We start from the raw sequence: 14,080 nt of genomic DNA, 5'->3' as shown, positions 1-14,080 counted from the left end.
TACATACATACATACATACATACATACCGTACATACATACCGTACATACATACATACATACATACATACATACATACATACATACATACATACATACATGTACATACATACATGCACACACACACACACACATACATACACACTGTAATTTAACTAAACATTTGAGTGAAAAATAATGAAAACTAGAAAATAAATGTCAGCTGGAGTCAGAGCTGCCTTACATGTTGACAAGAGTTAATCATTATATTTGGATACTTTGGTAACAACTACAGAATATTTCATCTTTGTGGATTTGAAGACATGACTAGTATTCCAGGATGTGGTAGGAAGTATAAAAGGAGTACTCATGGTTCCCCTCAGATCTTAAAAATTCTTTTCACAGTTACAAGTTATCATGACCTTGAATTCATTAATGTTGTGAGTGTGTGTGTGTGTGTGTGTGTGTGTGTGTGTGTGTGTGTAAAAGTTTGACTGAGTTTGTGTGTGTGTGTGTGTGTGCACCTTTGTGTTTGTACAAGTTTGACTGAGTTTGTGTGTGTGTCTGTGTGTGTGTGCATGCATGTATGCATGCATGTGTGTGTGTGTGTGTGTGTGTGTGTGTGTGTGTGTGTGTGTGTGTGTGTGTGTGTACTCAATTATATTTTAGACATCTTAAGTTTTACGATTGAAGTACAGTCAGAATCCATCTAAATAAATAACATAGACCGTAATAAAGCCAATTTCTGGAATCTAAGTATAGATAGGTGGTTTGGTGATCATCATCTCCATCTTGAGGACTTGCAGCATTTGTATAACTTGGTCACGTGGTCAGCAGTGAACACACACACAGAGAGAGACTTGAGGAACACCATATCATTATGGTCACAGTCAGTTCCAACATTCACAGAAAGGAGCTACTAGCTTAGTCAATTTTTATAAGAAGTGCTTGAAGCACTGTGGCACCAGTTTCCTTAGTTGACCATTCTAGTTCACTGTTACTGAATAGCGGATCTATTGGTTCATTTACACCTATACTAGGGGGTCCACATTTATAACTCCCTGGTTTAATACAAACTTGAAATGCTACTTTGGCAGCATGCCAGCTATGTGTTCTCGGATCTTTGTATCTGCAAAAAAAATAATCAATCTGATAAGAAAATGGAAGCAGTATGAAAATGTTTTGTTTTTAAAGACTAAGGTTCGACTAGGATTAAATTTAGGCGCCATCGATTAAATTCTTTGCATGCGAGTAGGTTTGTCGGTATATTTTATACAAAAACAAATAAATTTTGTTTTGTTCAAAATTTCCGCTAAAGGCAGTGTTTTATACCAATCTAAATGAAAAGACTGTTCAAATATCTTCAGAATAACATATTTCTAAATAGTTGTTTAAGACAATCAAACTTTGGATTTTGACATTTCTATTTCACCAGTGTAGTAGATTTAGGTACAAACAGAAAGTGAATCAACAGAAAAGTGAATTTTACATGATATGCTAGTATTGTGCTTTCTTCTGTCTTTATATTTTAAACATGTCTGCCTGGTAAGTTTTGGGGAAAATTAAGAAAGGCAAATAAAGTATTTAATTGATGGGGCCTTATCTGGCACAGCAAAAAAAAAAGTTTTGTCTCAAGTAACAGGAAGATCCTATATTATATTTACGTCCATAACAGAGACATCCACAGCACAAAATGGCCGACTTTATCTAGGTTTTGTTTCCATAGTTATTTATGCTCAAGAACACCAATCACATGAATAATGTCAAAGGTTTTCATAAATTTGCAATCTTTAGGGGCATTCAAAAACAGTTTGCACAAAGTCACTACATTTTATGGGGAAAGAAAAATAGAATGAAAACCAATGCTGTGATGATGCTGTGTGTAGCAGTTTGAATTTCCTGTATTTGCATATATTACCCACAATGCCCTGTCTATACCCCTGTTGTGTGTTTTTTAAGGCTCCACTGCTAAGATAACACTAATTCATATCAGAACTTGGGAGTGACTTCCTAGCACTTACTGGTGTATTTTATTTGAACTATAAAAAAATTAATTCCCAGACAACTTACTTGTATGGTTGTGCAAATAATTCATGTCCCGCATAACGCACAGTTGGGGATAAACAAATCTGATTTTGATCACAGTTTTTATTCCTTCGGTTGTCATGGAAACCACTTCTCAAATTTGCTGAGCTGCCGTCTGTCATCATAGAACTATTCTCTGTGGGGTAACATACAAGGAAAGAAAATATTGTAATTGTAGAAATGTTGATACATTTCTCCTTATGAGGTAGTGATACCTGTATCTGTTACAAAATACTAGTATTCAAGCAAGGTAAAAATGTTGACAAGTCATAAAATCTAAATTTGTAAACCGAAAATGAATAGGCCATAGTTATACGAAAAACAAAAGAATTCACATTTTGACCACTAGGAGTGCTGTTCACAAGCTGTCTTGGGGGCTGGAAGTGAGGGCTAGAATACCAAAATGATAAACTTACCTGTTATAACAAGCTCTCCTTTATCTAATACTCTTCTAATATTTCCTACTTTAGTACCATGATAAGCTGTATGCCAATCTTTGAAAACATTTAATAGATGAGATCTCGGTGCTATCCTGTGAGATAAAATATTCAAAAGATGAGATTTTGGTGAAATGTTCTTGTATAGATATCATGTATGATCTTTGTGCAAAGTTTGATAGATATTCACACAAGCACTTTGTATAATCCAACAAAATCAATGTTGTTTTTATGTCATAATGCTCCAAGTGTGATTTTGCAGACTAATACAAATACGAGCAACACAAGTATTTATAGTCTGCGGAATCATATGAGGAGCATTATGACGAAAAACGAATTGATTTCATGATGAGGAGCATTATGACGAAAAATGAATTGATTTCGTGATGAGGAGCATTATGACGTAAAACGAATTGATTTCTTGAGATTATTATTATTCATCACATAATTAAGACAATTTTTCTACAATTTTAAATTGACTGTTATAGTTATGTTTTCACGCACTATATTGTCCATAATGTATCAAAAATGGCATCTGATGGCTATGCAAATTACAAATCATGACATTCACAAGCCATTAACGGTCCAAGTGCAACAAACCCGCGGGCTTGCCTGACGAAAACGGGTGTCATAAAAGTTGTTTGCATCTCTAAAGCTGTTTGTAGTGTTACTTATAATAGCCTAATAAATTGATAACAACTGATATAAGACGGAGATAAGGTTTGCCTCAATTGACCCACTCCTTAGAAATGATCTTACGCTGTGAACTACACTGTTTACTTGTGTTATGTAAGAGCCCATCATCACATGTGTAAATATTGGTACTCTTTGATAACAAGTGGACTTGCTTCTTTAATGGCTTGTCCCAGTAATGTCATGTGACTTGTATTTGTCACCTGTCTCAAGGTCAAGCTTACAGTTAATGGGTCAAATTGTACTTTGGTTTCTTAGACGAAATTATCAGACGTAGCCTTGAGATATAATATATTCTGAAAAGTTGAGAGAAATCAATTTGGTACATCAGAGGTGATTTGGGTTTTTGATCTGCCCCATTTGACGTGACACAGGTGAAGATCTGCACATGTTTACGTGATAATAAAGTATATATGTCATTGCATGCAGATATAATACAACTGCTGACATCAAACCATGGACGACCAGAACCTGCTTCAAACAGGGTAAGTGAATACACGAATTGGATTAAAAACTCTTGGCTCAGCATGTTGGATCCATGGAACAGCAGAGATACACACCATGGTTTGATAATAACAATTTTATGGGCTCTTTAGGTGTACATGAAATGCCAGGGGAAATGAAAATTTAATTACGAACATGAAATATTATGTAAAGTGGCCATAAAACCGTTCTTATGAAATAATGGAATGTGATATAAGTCTCTGTAGTTCCAACATGCTATGCCAAGTGTTATTAATCCAATTCAGTTGTTTGCTTTCCCTGTTTGTAATAGGTTCTGTTCGTCCACGGTTTGATGTCTGCAGTTGTATAAATACAGAAGCATGGATAAGACTAAATATTATTTTCAAGTACGTACTGAAAGTGGAACACAACATGGCGCAAGCTGATAACTACTGAAGTAGTTTGACACAAACTGATACATGATAACATATTACTGACCTAAGCGCTAGACGACACCATCCAAATGGTACCGCATAATCTTTGGCAGGTTGTCCTCTTTTATAATAGGCCTCGTCACCACGAATTTTATGACAAGTTTCACAATAACATGCATTGACTCTGGGATCAGTGTCAAAATAACCATCTGGTAGAAGGAGAAAACAAATTTGTATCTTGTAATTACATACTACAGCATAAAAGTAACAATAATTCAATTTCTAGATCGACATGACAACTTTCCCCCATTGTGCTATAATATAGATGTATGTAAGAATAAGTCCACCTTCTTGTTGCTATTTGCAGCTAAAATCTGTATAATGCAAACCTAGATATTTAGTTACTAGAAAAGTTTGCGATTTTTCAGTTTTTAGCAAGTTATCAAAGACTAACTTTCACTTATTACCAGACTGGTACATTGTGTTCATGTACAAGAAGGCATTTTAGTCACTACTTATTTTAACTAATTACCAGACTGGTACTTTGTGTTCATGTACAAGAAGGCAGTTTAGTCACTACTTATTTTAACTAATTACCAGACTGGTACATTGTATTCATATACAAGAAGGCATTTTAGTCACTACTTATTTTTATTAATTACCAGACTGGTACATTGTATTCATATACAAGAAGGCAGTTTAGTCACTACTTATTTTTACTAATTACCAGACTGGTACATTGTATTCATATACAAGAAGGCAGTTTAGTCACTACTTATTTTTACTAATTACCAGACTGGTACATTGTGTTCATGTACAAGAAGGCATTTTAGTCACTACTTATTTTAACTAATTACCAGACTGGTACATTGTGTTCATGTACAAGAAGGCAGTTTAGTCACTACTTATTTTAACTAATTACCAGACTGGTACATTGTATTCATATACAAGAAGGCATTTTAGTCACTACTTATTTTTATTAATTACCAGACTGGTACATTGTATTCATATACAAGAAGGCAGTTTAGTCACTACTTATTTTTACTAATTACCAGACTGGTACATTGTATTCATATACAAGAAGGCAGTTTAGTCACTACTTATTTTAACTAATTACCAGACTGGTACATTGTGTTCATGTACAAGAAGGCATTTTAGTCACTACTTATTTTTGCATTTTAGTTTCCAGCAAAAATATATCTTTAGTGAAAATTTCCTGGTTTACAATATTGACCACATATGAGAGAAACTTACCTGGGAGTCCTATCATTGCCTTGAATCGCAGACATTTATTTTGATAATCACAATTCCTAATTATGTTGCCTTCACTAATAGGTGGTGTACTAGAAATACTCTCTTTCAAGCCTACAAATAAAAGATTAAAACTTTACATGTAGATTTCAATTCCTAACAAGCCTTCGTAGAAGACACATCACCTCCAATAATACATTCTATGTGACTGAATGATGACATGATTTACAACCGGTAACACTGAAGTAAAGCATTTTCTCTATGTGCTAAACTCATTTATAGCAGTCATATTACAATGAGTAACAAAACAGTATACTTTTACACTTGATATGGATGTTATACACAATTGTGGTACATATAGAAAATGCTTTACTTTGGTGTTACGGGTTGTACTTAATATGGATGCTATAAACAATTGTGATACATACAGAAAATTCTTTACTTAGTTGTTATGGGTTGTACAAGAAATTGGTACACAGTAAAAAATAGATACTACAAAGTATCCATGATCTGAAATCGCTGAACTTTAGACGGACGGACATAGCTCATTGTAATAGTCCCCTTTCAAGGAATTAATTACATTGACTTTACTAACGTGGTGCATACAAACAATATACTATTTTAACCCTACAATTAATTATCAAATGTTACATGTAGATTTCAATTCCAAAGTACGTCTTCACATACGCTGATCTGATCAAGGTATCTCCTTGTCTATATGTACTTACCATCTTCAATATCATGTTTCTCTCTCTCTTCTACAGGGAGACCAGCTGCCATGGAAACATCATCATTCACTATGGTAACCTGGTGTCATAGAGATATTATATATTGTTAGCACTAAATCATCTATCAACTGAAATCACACGCAATGCAGTGGACCAAAGTTACATCAGTTCTGTGGTGTTCAAAATATGAGTCAAACATTGAAAATTGTCTGGTAGCTAGCACTCTTGGTAAAGTACATTAGTCTTCGGAGGTATACATCCACCTTCATTATACCCCCCCCCCCCCCTCAAAAAAACAACAACAAAAACAAAAACAAAAAAACAAAAACAAACAACAACACCAAAAACATCGTGTTCATAAATGAATCTTTTGCAGGTGTAACTCATACAATATATATTTACCTGTACACTTTCCATAGAGCATTTTTTATAAAGTATAAAACTCATACAATATATATTTTACCTGTTCACATTGTCCATAGAGATCAACCACAGCATAGGATACCAATGGAATATTCTTGGCTACAATACCCTGGTCTATTCCATTAATAAACATGTGAAGACAATTGTCGTCGTCCATCTTGATACCAACTCTATGACCAACCTGTAAACTATCTAAATTTGGACCTATATGTTCTTCAACCTGTAAAAGACAGAACAGCTCTCATTACTTGAGTCTATAAGTTACCAACCTGTAAACTATCTACATTTGGACCCATGTGCTCGTGAAAGGCAACATATCTCTCATATTTCTTGACATGGGCTGTATCAAACACTTTAGTTGTACATACATTCTATATAAAATGATATCATAACAGCCAAGAATGTCATAATGTCCTCTGGTCATAAAATGGTAATCACACAAGATGTTACCACACTGGTAATCCAGCTTTCGGTTTAGAAAGATAAGCACAAACTAAATCTATTGGTCTTCAATATGGTAGATTACACAAGTCGGTGACAGCAGTTCCTCTGTTGTGTGATTCTAATCACCCTGTGATCAACATAGTGAAAACATGGGAAGTCCCAAAACACTACACTGCAAGTTTATGGAATGTCATCAGTAAAACTATGTGATGCCTCCCTACTGAGTCTATAATTGTCCTTGAACGATGTCCATTCAATAGCTTATCACTGTTGTATCAACATGTTGTGACAATAGTTTTAGTTTGTGTCTATCTTAGTAAACCGAAGGCTCAAATGCCAGGCTAATACTGTGTTTCTGAGCTTTCTTGTGAAAAAATTCCAGGTAGAAAACTGAAGATAGATAACAAAACTCATGCCTTCTCCTTGATAAGATTTAGTCTGGATACCAACATCATATCAAATCATCTCTGAACACATCTGATAAATCATGAACCAAACATTGTTCATGCAAATGAGTAAACCCCAAACTGTTAGAATTATGTAAACAATGTATAAGTAGCATTCTGTGCTGACAAATATACCATATTTGGACACAAACATACCATATTTGGACAAATATACCATATTTGGACACAAACATACCATATTTGAACAAATATACCATACTTGGACACAAACATACCATATTTGGACAAATATACCATACTTGGGCATAGTGTAACTGGCCCCACAAACAGTAACTTATTACTGGGTAGAATTCTGTGATTCATTAACAAAAGACATGATGTTAATGACCATGTGGTTGGCTTCGTTTGAATTTGAAATTTCATCTCTGGACCCCATTGAGCTAGACATTTGGTAATCTTCAGATTCAAATCCAATGGATTAGCCTCTAGACTATATAATAGTCTAATCCCAAATAAAATTATCTGTTTACCTTGACTCCGTTATGGAAGACTGAGTCATTCTGTATAATCCAGGAAGATTTCTTTATGGAACTTGCTGTTGGTGGAAAATTTAATTTTTCTGGTGATATTCCAAGGATTCCCATTTGTAGTGATGACGTCCATCTTGAATTCATTTTGTCTATGGAGACCTAAGAATTATACATACATTAGAGTAGAAAATCAATTTGACTAATCTAGCAAAGACGATACATACAACACATTGACAATATACAACACACTGTGACAATACACGCAACACACACTGTGACAATACATACAACACACACTCTGACAATACATACAACACACTGACAATGAAAGACATACAACACACACTGACAGGACATACAACACACACTGTGACAGGACATACAACACACATTGACAGGACATACAGCACACTGAGACAGGACATACAACATACTGTGACAGGACATACAACACACAATGACAGGACATACAACACACACTGACAGGACATACCACACACACTGACAAGACATACAACACACACTGACAGGACATACAACACACACTGACAAGACATACAACACACACTGACAAGACATACAACACACTGACAGGACATACAACACATTGTGACAAGGCTTAAAATATGACATAACATACATGGCATATATTATGATGAGATGCCCACCTGAAAGAGATGCATTTTGGGTAGCGGTTTACTACTGACCACAACCCCTTGGTTATAGCTGGCTGTCCGACATGCTGTAAGATTGCCATTCCGTAGCTGTATGTTCTTTCCATGATTCTCTTGAAATTCTATACACATGATTTCAGCGGGACTGACCTCTACTGTACCATTCACCTCCTGAGAAAGGAATAAAATCTAATCAGGCTAAACCGTGGTCAACATGGCACCATAAAGCTGAGATTGTGAACACAATTATCAAAATAAAAAATCGTGCCAATGGTGATGTAGCACAACTGTATATTTTTTTTGTTTATTTGTTATTTAAAGAACATGCTTATCCACTTGCCTGACCATCAATGTTGTTATATATGCAATATATATCATGATTTCAGTTGCTATGGAAATGGGCTAGTTGCTAGGCATATACATGTTCATTTGTTGAATGTTTATCCATGTTACCTTTCCCATATATACCATCTCCTGGCTTTTGCTATGAGTGTAGTCTTGTTTCTAGGTGTATTCAATTTTTTATGTTTATTCACTTGCCAACTCATCCATGTTTTTATCTTTACAATTATGTCATCATATGGCAGTTGCTATGGGCATGGTCTTGTTACTGGGCATATTTGCAGACATTTTCTGAACATGTATTCACTTGCCTACCATCCCTGTTTTTATCTTTGAAATAAGCATCGTTAGATTCATCATTTAACTGTTGCTACAGGCATGGTCATGGTTGCTAGGGCAATTGTGTCAAAATATTTTGAAAAATATCTACAGAAACACCCCAGCCAACTTCCAGTCCCATTCACTGGGGAATTTGTGAGATATAAGTTTTTGACCAAAAGTGAGATTTTTAGACGCAAGTTACATATCATTTATGGAATCATCATTCTGGCATGAATACTTCTTCATCTACACATCCCCAGATGCCTCCTTATTAAATTTCAGCCCAATCTGCCAAACAGTTTTGGAATTACCCGGTAATAGTTTTTGACCAAAAAGACACACTTTTAGACCTAATTGCATATCACTTATGGGATCATCACGTCATGAACAATTCTTCATCTACACACCCATAAGAACATTCCCAATAAATTTCAGACCACTCTGCCCAGTGTTATTGAGATTTAAGTCTTTTGACCAAAAATGACATTTTTTTTACCCAAATCTGGCACACACCTGTGATGTGATCAGCTTGCTTTAAACAATTTCCAAACTAAATACCTAAATTAATGTCCCTACTAAATACCAAGGCAACCGGTCGATAGTTTCTGATAACTTACCTCTGTGATTTCATCTGACAAATCTGATGCAATTGATGGTGGTCGAGATGAATAGGGTAATTCTACAGCAGAACTGATAATACTAACACACTCTGTTGTACCATATAGATCTAATACGGCATATACACCCTGTAAAACATGTAATAATATATCTATTTATACTAACACACTCTGTTGTACCATATAGATCTAATACGGCATATACACCCTGTAAAACATGTAATAATATATTTATTTATACTAACACACTCTGTTGTACCATATAGATCTAATATGGTATATACACCCTGTAAAACATGTAATAATATATTTATTTATACTAACACACTCTGTTGTACCATATAGATCTAATACGGCATATACACCCTGTAAAACATGTAATAATATATTTATTTATACTGGATAGTTATTTTAAGTTTTTCTCAACTTGTCTCCCAATAAGTACAATGAGGACCATCCCTCATGGGTTCAATATTAATGCAGGAGGAAACTGGAGTGCCAAAAGAAAACCTGCATTGTTTGGTAAAGTCAAACTGAATGACATTCATCTTACTTACAGAGTGGTAAATTTAATCAAACCAAAACCTAGGTTTGATCACTTTTATTGCAATGGTAAGAGGTCGGTGTTACAACTAAAGATTTTATTCAAACAGTTGGAATAGATAATTTTTTCATCTAACAATTCTCACCTTAGGAACGCCTGTAGCTGCAATACCCTTATCTTCTCCATTGATGACTACATGCATAGTATCATCAGCACATCTCCTGACGCCAACACGATTGCCAACCTGAAAACAAAAGAACTTCTTTATATGAACTGTAGGGGTGCTGTTTGTAAATACAACAAATATATATTGTGAATCCACTCATAAATTGTTGACTTAGTATACAAATTCATTTGCAAACATGTCATATTTTGTGACTAAATTAGAAGCAGACACAATGATGACCCTTTCATTTTCATTTTCTGCCACTGTGAGAAACTGTAGGCTCAAGAGAATATGGTGACGACTACAAGTCAAATACTTTAAAATGTACATAGATTTGTCTTTATCTACTTGTATTTGGCATGTCTGAACTTTTTAAAGTAATTTTCATGGGCTCGCAATCACAATACCTTGAATTAGTAGTTAGTAGTTGAATTAGTAGTGGAGTATGTTTTTTTGAAAAAAAGTTCTGTGTGAGTTTTAACATTTACAGCATCTCAGACTGAGTCTAAAATAGAGGGTGCTTACTTACATAGCAAACTATTGTTATAATTCCATACAAACTGTTTTACATGACTAGCTTACTCACCTCTAACCTGTCCAACGTTGTACCATAATTTTCCTTCACTGTGATTCCATTTTCTTTGATTTCAGAGCCTTGCATGAGCCATGTAACTTTAGCTGGGAATTCACAAGCTGCAGCTGGTAGACTATTTACAGGTAGTAGTTCTGACGGTAAGAATGTTGTCAAACCGATCTGTATTGAGCCCGACCACTGTTTACTAACTTGATCTACCTTTACCTACATATACAAATAGAGAGATACAGAATGAGAATGTAGAAAAGTAGATCGATGGTACACTAGATACACATTTATATTCAAGCTAGGGAGTTAGGGGAATGTAGAACAGTGGACTGACTGTGCTATAGTAAAATATTTCTGAAAGTGTGTTGCACGTGCTTGCTTGTGTGTGTGTGTGTGTGTGTGTGTGTGTGTGTGTGTGTGTGTGTGTGTGTGTGTGTGTGTTGTGTGTATGTGTGTGTGTGCATGCATGCATGCATGTGTGCATGTGTGTGTGCATGTGTGTGTGTGTGTGTGTGTGTGTGTGTGTGTGTGTGTGTGTGCGTGCGTGCGTGTGTGCGTGCATACGTGTGTGTGTGTCACTTACTTCAAACAACTCTCCACTCTTCAACGGTCTTGAGCTAAATGTGATCCCATGGTTAAAACTACGAATTCTAGACGCTGTACAACCAGAATTCTTTATAGCTATGTTCTTGCCGCAAAATTGATGAAATTTATGTAGGATTCCTGTCAAGGCAAAAATAAAACACATCCTGTCACCATGGTAACAAACAAATTGTACTCTCAGTCTGTCATCATAGTGTCAATATAACAAATTATATAATACATAATTTAGTGTACACTACTACACCGGCAATAAATCACATCAGTATGTACAGTAGTTTTAGGTCCCACACTTGTCAGAAATTCAACCTGTCTTTTGCTGTTACTACAGATGAATATAAATGATCAATATAAATATCAAAACTATTGATGTTGGGAATCTTATACAAGTCTTACAGAATTACATGACACATAACTCGCACGCACGCAAGTACGTACACATGTACACATGCAAGCACACACAGAGCATTGTATTTTGGTGTCCGCCATGAACAACTTACCAGATGATAGACTATGTGATGTTCTCTCTAAAGATGTGACATTACCATTAGACATTGCATGGTTATCTTGTCCTGACGGTAGTATCCGGACTTGTGCACACTGTCCATATAAATCTATCACTGCATACACACCTATAAAATACAAGTAGTAGAACATCATTTATGTAGGTGGGTGGGTGGTTAGCTTAATGGGTAAGTGGGTTAGTAGGTAGGTAGGTTGATGGGTAGGTAGGTGGGTGGTTGGCTTGATGGGTAGGTGGTTAGTAGGTAGGTAGGTTAATATGCAGATAGGTGGGTGAGTAGGTATGAAGGTAGTGTGCATGCATGCAGATCATTTGGGATATAAAACTATGGGCAGGTATATTGGTTGGTGTTATATACAGTTGGTAGGTAGTTACGTAGAGTAAGATCACATGATAAAACTACGAGAGCTTTGACCAATCAAAGGACCTCAGAGAGCATAAGTGAATGCATTCAATAGCACTTTTAAAGGGGTGTCCATCACAGTTTGGAACAGCCAAGAGTTCTACAGCCATGAAAAAGAGATCTGTTTAGTTTTACCTTCTGGTACATCAGTGCACGCTACCCCCATATCAGTACCATCTATGTGATAATGTAGTGTAGCATCTGATGCCCTCATCATACCGATCCGTGAATTAGCTGTCAAGGTATCCAAATCTAACGCATATCCATTCTTTATAGTAGTTCCATCTTGCATCACTGCTGACCCACTGAAATGAAAAAAAAACAATTTTTTTTTATATTAGTCATTGTTCACAACAGACTATACGAAAACAGTCTGTAACTTCACTAGTTTTAACAATTACTTTTAATCCATGCTGAGAAGTATTCTAGTGTTATTCCAACTACTCTGGCAACCTTGGTTTCAGTTTACTAAGATAGACACAATCTAAAACTATTGTTATTCCAACTACTCTGGTTCCTCTGTTGTGTGATTCTAATCATCCTGTGATCAAGATAGTGTAAACATTGGAAGTCCCAAAACAGTACACTACAAGTTCATGGAACTCTATCAAATATGTTTTGTCCTATGGACTGCTACATTTCTATGTATGTGTGGCTAAAAAACTACCTTTCAGAGATGCCTCCCTACTGAAACTATAATTAACCCAACATCCATTCAATAGCTTATATCAACATGTCGCAATGACACTTTTAGTTGTGTCTACCTGAATAAACTGAGACCTTGATTGCCAGAGTAGTATATGTTAACTTATGTCTAGTAGATATTAATGGAATTCTTACCAGGAATACATTCATAAAATATATCATATTTACCTCAGCATCCATGTATTGTAGTCTATATCCGTCATGGTGTTTGGAAAATCAAGATCTTCTGGCCGGATTGCTGTCACACCTAAGATTGTGGACAAAGAAAACAGCATTAACAAGAAAAGTTTCCTTTATTTCGGGGGGGGGGGGGGGGGGGGGGGGGGGGGGGGGGGGGGGGTGGGTGGCGGCAGTGTGCCCTCTAAGCCAATTTGACGTGCCACTGACGCACACAATTTCTAGTGACGCACCAAAATTTGGTGTTCCCCTATCTCTTACTATGTGGTGACTCACAAGAAATCCCAGTTTTTCTCATTTTGACTCACAACAACAAAATTTTGCTATCGTTAGAGGGCACACTGGTGGGGGAGGGGGTGGATAAGTTGTAAAACAAAAATTAAAAGCTCCTTTTATCTAATATTTTTCAATCTTTCAGTTTTAAAGTTCGAACTGGACTGTTTATTCTGAAAATGTTTTGTTAATATGTACAATAACTAACTTGTAACATCATACTATGTGAACAGTATCTCATCATCTGTGGGTAAACGTATTTTTGTAGTTGTATACATGATAAATCAAATAAGACACAT

The 14,080-nt window shown here is 35.7% G+C and overlaps 1 protein-coding gene across 1 annotated transcript in view; it reads right to left on the bottom strand.

Moving 5' to 3' along the window:
• Nucleotides 1–627: 627 nt before the first annotated feature.
• Nucleotides 628–14,080, bottom strand: part of LOC144451212 (neuralized-like protein 4) — a 29,885-nt gene continuing 16,432 nt past the window's right edge. The window contains exons 12-27 of the mRNA XM_078142012.1: nt 13,500–13,578; nt 12,762–12,931; nt 12,201–12,332; nt 11,684–11,823; nt 11,104–11,316; nt 10,497–10,595; nt 9,808–9,936; nt 8,522–8,698; nt 7,854–8,012; nt 6,513–6,692; nt 6,050–6,128; nt 5,325–5,435; nt 4,135–4,279; nt 2,479–2,594; nt 2,048–2,198; nt 628–1,106 (exon numbers count right to left, since the gene is read on the bottom strand). Coding sequence (XP_077998138.1) covers nt 902–1,106; nt 2,048–2,198; nt 2,479–2,594; nt 4,135–4,279; nt 5,325–5,435; nt 6,050–6,128; nt 6,513–6,692; nt 7,854–8,012; nt 8,522–8,698; nt 9,808–9,936; nt 10,497–10,595; nt 11,104–11,316; nt 11,684–11,823; nt 12,201–12,332; nt 12,762–12,931; nt 13,500–13,578 — 2,285 coding nt within the window. The 3' untranslated portion in view covers nt 628–901. The remainder of the gene's footprint in view (nt 1,107–2,047; nt 2,199–2,478; nt 2,595–4,134; nt 4,280–5,324; nt 5,436–6,049; nt 6,129–6,512; nt 6,693–7,853; nt 8,013–8,521; nt 8,699–9,807; nt 9,937–10,496; nt 10,596–11,103; nt 11,317–11,683; nt 11,824–12,200; nt 12,333–12,761; nt 12,932–13,499; nt 13,579–14,080) is intronic.

The sequence above is a fragment of the Glandiceps talaboti genome, chromosome 21 (assembly GCF_964340395.1).
Source record: "Glandiceps talaboti chromosome 21, keGlaTala1.1, whole genome shotgun sequence".
Lineage (NCBI taxonomy): Eukaryota > Metazoa > Hemichordata > Enteropneusta > Spengelidae > Glandiceps > Glandiceps talaboti.
This window is presented reverse-complemented; position numbering and strand designations above follow the sequence as displayed.